Source organism: Haematobia irritans, chromosome 4 (assembly GCF_050003625.1).
Source record: "Haematobia irritans isolate KBUSLIRL chromosome 4, ASM5000362v1, whole genome shotgun sequence".
Classification (NCBI taxonomy): Eukaryota; Metazoa; Arthropoda; class Insecta; order Diptera; family Muscidae; genus Haematobia; species Haematobia irritans.
Window position 1 is genome coordinate 202260029 of NC_134400.1, and position 8537 is coordinate 202268565.

General features: G+C 32.6%; 2 protein-coding genes across 2 annotated transcripts; one reads left to right on the forward strand and one right to left on the reverse strand.

Annotated features, from left to right (window-relative positions):
* Positions 1-2799: 2799 nt before the first annotated feature.
* Usp5 (ubiquitin specific protease 5) lies at positions 2800-5556 on the forward strand. The gene is made up of 2 exons (XM_075308166.1): positions 2800-3421; positions 3487-5556. Exons 1-2 carry the CDS (start codon positions 2941-2943, stop codon positions 5418-5420), a joined length of 2415 nt encoding a protein of 804 aa, XP_075164281.1. The 5' UTR covers positions 2800-2940; the 3' UTR covers positions 5421-5556.
* Positions 5557-5623: 67 nt separating this feature from the next.
* On the reverse strand, positions 5624-7123 carry Alg2 (alpha-1,3/1,6-mannosyltransferase Alg2). Its single transcript, XM_075308167.1, has one exon. The coding sequence runs from the start codon at positions 6977-6979 to the stop codon at positions 5711-5713; it is 1269 nt and encodes a 422-aa protein (XP_075164282.1). The 5' UTR covers positions 6980-7123; the 3' UTR covers positions 5624-5710.
* Between the last annotated feature and the right edge of the window lie 1414 nt (positions 7124-8537).

Sequence of the window (8537 nt, forward strand, 5' to 3'; positions counted from 1 at the left end):
TTTGACAAAATTTTCTATAGAAATAAAATTTTGAGAAAATTTTCTATAGAAATAAAATTTTGAGAAAATTTTCTATAGAAATAAAATTTTGCAAAAATTTCCTATAGAAATAAAATTTTGAGAAAATTTTCTATAGAAATAAAATTTTGCAAACATTTTCTATAGAAATAAAATTTTGACAAAATTTTCTCTAGAAATTAAATTTAGACAAAACTTTCTATAGAAATAAAATAAAATTTTGACAAAAATTTTTTTTAGAAATAAAATTTTGACAAAATTTTTTATAGAAATAAAATGTTGATAAAATTTTTTATAGAAATAAAATGTTGATAAAATTTTCTATTGAAATAAAATTTTGACAAAATTTTCGATAGAAATAAAATTTTAACAAAATTTTCGATAGAAATAAAATTTTAACAAAATTTTCTATAAAAAAAAATTTTAACAAAATTTTTTATAAAAATAAACTTTTGAAAGAATTTTTTATAGAAATAAAATTTTGACAACATTTTTTATAGAAATAAAATTTTAACAAATTTTTTTATAGAAATAACATTTTGAAAGACTTTTTTCTATAGAAATAAAATTTTGACAAAATTTTCTATAGAAATAAAATTTTGACAAAATTTTCTATAGAAATAAAATGTTGACAAAACATAAATTTTGACACAATTTTCTAAAGAAATAAAATTTTGACAAAATTTTCTATAGATATGAAATGTTGACACAATTTTCTACAGAAATAAAATTTTGAAACAATTTTCTATAGAAATAAAATTTTGACAAAATTTTCTATAGAAATAAAATTTTGAGAAAATTTTCTATAGAAATAAAATTTTGAGAAAATTTTCTATAGAAATAAAATTTTGCAAAAATTTCCTATAGAAATAAAATTTTGAGAAAATTTTCTATAGAAATAAAATTTTGCAAACATTTTCTATAGAAATAAAATTTTGACAAAATTTTCTCTAGAAATTAAATTTAGACAAAACTTTCTATAGAAATAAAATTTTGACAAATTTTTCTATAGAAATAAAATTTTGACACAAATTTTTTTAGAAATAAAATTTTGACAAAAATTTCTTTTAGAAATAAAATTTTGACAAAATTTTTTATAGAAATAAAATGTTGATAAAATTTTTTATAGAAATAAAATGTTGATAAAATTTTCTATTGAAATAAAATTTTGACAAAATTTTCGATAGAAATAAAATTTTAACAAAATTTTCGATAGAAATAAAATTTTAACAAAATTTTCTATAGAAATAAAATTTTAACAAAATTTTTTGAATAATTAGCTGGAGATTGATAATAACAATTGCACCGTGGTGGGTTTATATTTGCAAAGGTGATTTGACGATCTCTAGTCAAAGAAGACAAAAGCGGCAAATATGTCTTGCTACGCAATATCAGTAAAGGATCGAAAACATCCATTCAGTCGCAACATGCTGATTGATTCGAAGAAAAGCAAAAATAAGACAATTTTAGTTGAATTCAATTGTGGAATTTATTATTTAGAGTTCCTCACCAGTATCGATCTTAAATGTAAATGGCCGTTCTGCTCGCCATTTCAGTTTTTGGTATGTTATGTTTCATTTTCATTTTTATAAGATTTCTTATTTCTGACATTTCAATTTTGGTAGATAATAATAATTCACAATAATTCTAGCTACCATGTTTCATTGTGTTCTTACAAATTTAGATATATAATTCAATATTTAATAAGGCGTAACAAAATGAGTTTTTAAATTAAATTAAAAATAAAACTATTTTTTTTAATTATGTAAAAAATTAATTTTTTGACATTTTTATAGAAATAAAATGTTGATAAAATTTCTATAGAAATAAAATTTTAACAAAATTTTCTATAGAAATAAAATTTTGAAAGAATTTTTTATAGAAATAAAATGTTGACAAAATTTTTTATAGAAATAAAATTTTAACAAATTTTTTTATAGAAATAACATTTTGAAAGACTTTTCTATAGAAATAAAATTTTGACAAAATTTTCTATAGAAATAAAATGTTGACAAAACAGATATGACATTTTGACACAATTTTCTAAAGAAATAAAATTTGACAAAATTTTCTATAGAAATAAAATTTTGACAAAATTTTCTATAGAAATAAAATTTTGACAAGATGTTCTATAGAAATAAAATGTTGACAACTTTTTCTGTAAAAACAAAATTTTAACAAAAATTTCTATAAATTTAATATAAAACAGTTCTTTCGAATAAAGCAATATTTTTGTATATACAAACCATAAAAAGTTGATCAACAACTTCAAAATAGTTTTTTTTAATTTGTAAGGTTTCTTGAAAAAAAAAATTAAATTTTGGGGGATTATTTTTGGCACGAGTGGCAACCGTGATACTAATACGGTAGATATAAAATGAGGTATAGCTCCTACATTTATGAAATCTCTAGCAAAAACTTGCTGTTTCTCTATCAGACAACTGTCAAATGCATTGTCTCTTTTGTTGGCTCTAAACGTGTAACGTGGAACAGAGCTAATATCGTCATTTTTGGGGCAAAACTCGGAAAATCGGCATTTGCTACTTTTTGGTTAAAAAATCGTCAAAATGCCAATAAATCCGAAACTTGGCAGCCCTGCTCTGAATGCCATTAACACAGGGTTGCTAAACATAGCAAAATCTATTCCCATTTCAAGTACCCTTTTAGGCAACCTTACACAATGACAGTGAACGGCGTCAATTTTTACGATGCCGGTCCCGATATATGTCCTGAGGGCATATGATCGTCTTCTTCTTCAATTATCGCAATTAGGTGGATTCGTAGTACCCTTTTAGGCAACCTTGCACAATGACAGTGAATTAATTTAATTTTAGTAATACGAATTGCAATTTGTGCAAATTGTTGCAGGGAGATACAATTAAAATTTGATCAATACTGCAATTTGATCAAATACAATTATCGATGGAGAAGCATATATCGAAAATAAAGGTGCCCTCTGAATATGAGGCCATCTATAAGGATGAATGTGTTTATTCGTATGATAATCCGGAATCTCCCACCGGTTTGTATGTTAGCTTGACAAGCTTTTTGGGATTTGGCGAAGAATATGTTGGCAAATATGCCGAAAAGACCGGCAATTGTGTTTTTCTACATATACGACGAGAGAAAATCGCCAAGGAAGATGATCAAGTGAAAAGTGGTGATGAGGCTGGACCTGAACGTAAGATAACACGTTTGGCCATTGGTGTTGAGGGCGGGTACAATGATGCAAATACCAAAAAATATGACTACAAGGATCATTATAGTATTGTGGTAGCACCAGATATCCATACCAAACTACCCTATCCAAATAATGATTTTCCATTAATTCTCACACAATCGGTGGAGGCAATTTTGGCCCAAGAGTCGGCTATATCCAAATTGGAAAAACAAACGTTAACCGGTAAGATAACAGAAGAATGTGCAAAACAATCGATTTAATGGTTGATGTCCTTTTTGTTTTTGCAGGAACTTGGGATGGAGAAGTACGTCAAGTTTCAAAGTATTCCGAAAATCTTACACAGCTTAATAATGGCAAAAAGATACCTCCATCTGGTTGGAAATGCGAGAAATGTGATCTCACTAATAATTTGTGGCTGAACTTGACAGACGGTTCAATTTTATGTGGTCGGAAATTCTTCGATGGGTCTGGGGGAAATGATCATGCTGTCGAGCATTATCGTGAGGTAAACTATCCATTGGCAGTGAAACTGGGTACAATTACCACAGACGGCAAGGCCGATGTATTTTCCTATCCCGAAGATGATATGGTTATCGATTCCAAATTGGAGGAACACTTGGCCCATTTTGGCATTAATATGGCCGCCATGAAAAAGAGTGAAAAATCTATGGTTGAACTTGAATTGGAAATCAATCAGCGTATAGGCGAGTGGTCTTTGCTCACGGAAAGTGAAAGCGAATTACAACCTCTCTCCGGTCCTGGATACACAGGGATGCGTAATTTGGGTAACTCATGCTACATCAATAGCGTCATGCAGGTTTTATTTACATTGCCAGATTTTATCACCAGATTTGTTGGTCAAGGGGCGGAAAAATATTTCGATGAGTTTCCCTCGGATCCTGCAAATAATTTCAACATTCAAGTAGCCAAATTGGGCAATGGTTTATGGAGCGGCAAATACAGTAGCATTGCTGAAAACTCATTGGATTCGGAGAGTACCGGAATATCACCTGCTATGTTCAAGAATCTCATTGGCAAAGGTCATGTAGATTTTGGAACAAAACAACAACAAGATGCCTATGATTTCTATTTGCATTTTATCAATTTGATGGAGCGTAATTCACGCAATCAATTCAATCCCATCGATAGCCTTACATTTGGTGTCGAAGAACGAGTACAGTGTATGGCCAGCAAAAAGGTTAAGTACACTCAACGTGAGGAATACTGCCTACCATTGGTCATACCCTTGGAGAAGGCCACAAATCTCGATGAAGTGAAAGAGTATTTGGAGAAAAAGGCAAATTGCCCTGGGGCAGCAACAAATGATAAAGATGTGGTTAGGCATAAGGTTCCATTGCAAGCTTGCCTCGATAGATTTTTCGCTGATGAAATTATCGATCAATTCTATTCGTCAGCCATTAAAGGTACAACTACAGCTAAGAAAACCGCTCGATTGGTAAATATGCCTGAATATTTGATGATGCATTTACGTAAATTCACTCTATCCGATGATTGGGTACCCAAAAAACTTGATGTTTCGGTGCAAATGCCAGACGAGTTAGACATTTCCAATTGGCGTTCTGGCGGAAAACAAGCCAACGAAGAAGAGATGCCTGATGCAGAACAAACAAAACCGGCATTTGTATTTGATGAAAACACCATCTCTTCACTTATGCAAATGGGCTTTCCCCAAGATGCCTGCAAACGCGCTGTATACAATACAAAAAATTCAGGACCCGAAGCAGCCTCAAATTGGTTAATGGAGCATATAGGAGATGCCGATTTCTCCGATCCATTCGTTCTGCCAGATTCTACACCAGCAGGAAATGTTTTTGTACCCAATCCAGAAAGTTTAGCTATGTTGATGAGTATGGGATTCGATGAACGTCAAGCGACAAAGGCTCTTAAAGCTACAGATGGAAACGTTGAACGTGCCACCGATTGGATATTTTCGCATGTTGATGATATGGATGTGGTAGAAGATGTAGCTGCTGAGGCGACCAATCACAGTGGTTCCAAGAAATCGTATCGGGATGGTAGTGGTAAATACAGACTGGTAGCCTTTATCTCCCATATGGGTACATCAGCCCAAGTTGGTCATTATGTTTGTCACATAAAGAAAGATGGCCAATGGGTTATTTTTAATGACAGCAAAGTGGCTCTATCCCAAAATCCACCAAAAGACTTAGGCTATCTGTATTTGTACAAACGTGAAGACTAAAAAAAAATCCATTAACCTCGAGTGTTCTGCCTCCCTAGTCTTTGGTCAATAACATCTAATGCTTTTTTTATATATAACCACATTTATGCGGCTTTCGATTACAGATTAAAATAAAAAGAAATTTTATATATCCATACTGGTGTAGTAGCATTTTGTATTACCTAAGGTTTCAAGAATTTCTTATCCATTCTAATCAAACAACATTTCATTATTGTCGATGACTCGCTCATCAATCAACTCTTCTAGAGAGTTGAGTTCCGATTTATTTTGTGGTTTCATGGGGAAAGAATTCAATTATTTTTCTTAGAACTAATTTTGTTTTTGGTTACAGCATTTACTACGTCATCAAGTTTTTGGGCAAACGATTCAAATGAAAATTTCTGTTGTACACGTTTATGGCCCATAACACCCATTCGTTCTCTTAGGCGATCATCTTTGAAAACTGTGGCCATGGCTACAGAAAAATCCACCTCTCTGGGTTCACATAATATGCCAGTCGAATTGTGTACTATTGTCTCTGTGGGCCCTCCCGAATTGACCGCTATCACTGGTATAGACATGTACATGCCTTCCAAAGGCACAATACCAAAATGTTCATTAGCTGGTGTATAGAGAAGACATTGGGCCATGTGTAATAACATATATTTTTCATCATCCGATGGAGATTTGAGTAGAACTACATTTTCTTGTAACTGCTTCTCTTTGACCAATTCATCCAGTTCTGTATAATGTTCAACATTTTCCAAAACTCTTGTATCATAACCACCAGCCACAATTAGACGGCAGCGTTTCCAATCACTGGCACTCAATGTTTTACTTAACTGGCAGAAAGCTTTCAAAGCCAAAGGATGGTTCTTTTTCCGTTCGTAACGATTTATGTCGAGAAAAACAAAGGCATTTCTTGGAAAATCTACGGGTGCAGAGGACAAAAATTCTGCCTCGTTCGAAAGCATTTTATGCTGCATATCATCAAAGTATTTCGTATTTAGAGATGGATACAATACATCTGGAACTACATTTAGGCGACGAAATGTTTCCTGGAAAACACGCAGTGTGAACTTTGAGTTCACCAAGGTAACGTCTGATAATCCAATGGTAAGTTCTTCGAGCAAATTTAGGGGAGCTCTATACAATTTCTTTAGGCATCCACCTTCGGCACTTAATAACTGGTCTGGAAAATGACAATAGAAAACAATTTTTGGACGGCCTCTGGCCATACGTAATATGGGAATGCCTATTGAAATCTGATCGCAAAATATCACATCGTAATGATCCTTATTGCATAAATAAAACGAAGCAAAAAAGGCCGCATACAACATTCGAAAATATGCACAAAAAGCATAGAAACGCCCAAAAATTTTCCGGGGTAACCAATCGCCAACTACCTTCACCTCAAAACTACCATCCATTGTTTCCTTGAAGCAGTGACCAGGATCATGGTGATTTGTAAGAAAACTGACTTCATGTCCACGCACTTTCAAGGCCAAAGCAGCATCCACCACTAGACGTTCGGCCCCGCCTATACCAAGATCAGGATGAAGAAATAAAATTCGTACCATTTCTTATTGGAATGTTTATCTTTTCCCACATCAATGTTTGATGTTGTTTTGTTGAACGTCGGCAATTAAATATTCTGATTAATTTATTCTTTGGAGTATTTAGTTTAGCATTAAAACACCCAATGACCCTCTAGGGAAAATTCGCTAAACTGTATGTTAAAGGGGCGTTTACATTGATATTACTTCATGAGTAAATTTTTATACTACGTTCACACTAGGTACGAAATTACGATTTGTAGCGCCAACATTTAGCAACATTTAGCACGTTTTCGCACGAAAAATTGTTATACTCCATATAAAAACGTTAGCAGAATAAATGCGAAATCTTTTTTTAGCATTTTCAAAGGAATGTTAACTTATTTATGCAAAATAATATGCCTGCCTATTTTTTCGTGCAAAAAATACAGGGTTGTATAAATATGTGTCTGAAAATGCTCAAAACAAAGATTTCGCATTTATTCCGCGCTACGTTTTTTTATATGGAGTATAACAGTTTTTCGTGCGAAAACGTGATCTTAGTACTAGGCTTAAACGAGGATTTTGGCCGAAATCCTCCTAGATCTCAGTAGATTTGCAATAGGCAAATATCAGCTGGCTCGTAGAGAATTTCAACAAAATCTCTTTCAGAATCCCCTATACTGCCTTGTACAACTGTGGTTTTAGTACCAAAAATGCGCTTTTTGCAACCCTGCCCCAATTTTCCTTGTAGATGAATGTGTGTGTGGGTGTCCACATACGGGTTTGTGTTTGTATTGATATATTTACAAACAACTGTCAAATCCTCAAATCTACGAAATCTCGTTATTTTTCCAGTCCGAACACTTGAGATTTGTAAAGAGATTTTGGTTCTAAATAGCGAGATTTCGTGTCTAGTGCGAACGTAGTATTACGGAGATAGATGAAGATATTCGGTTTTCGAAGAAATGAACTTAATACTAATACTAAGCATTATAGAGAACTTGAAATTAGAGCAAACCAATGTTATCCACTCGTTGTTATAATTAGAAAACGAACATTCTAATGGTGTTTTCTTTTCCGAAAAAAGTGCTTTGCCTTCATCCCTGCCAACATTTTTTGAATTTGGGGGCGCTTCTGAGAATCCCCAGTACGTTGAAAACAATCATATACGATATCAAAAACTCGTCGGAAAAGCGCCGTCACTATTGAGAAGTTGTACCACGCCAAGTTACTACAAAAAGGTTTCGCATGAGTGCAATTATTAGGTGCCTTTATAGATCAATTTAGAACGACGCCAATAAGAGACCCTCCAAACAATCAGAAAAAGCACATTTTAAGATAGTGGTAAAAGAATCATTGTGGTCGAGTAAAACACGTTTGTTTAGATATTTAATAATTTGATTAATTATTTACAAATTCTTAAAAATATAACATTTATACCACTATCACATCACATTTAACATAATTTTTTGCATTAATGATGAGGTAGAGTTACAAGTAGCGAGTTACATGTTGCGGCGTCTATCAGCCAGTGTTTTTATTCGATGGAGGCAGCGTGTCTGTAAAATATTTGAAAAACAATCACTTTATTCCATTTGGA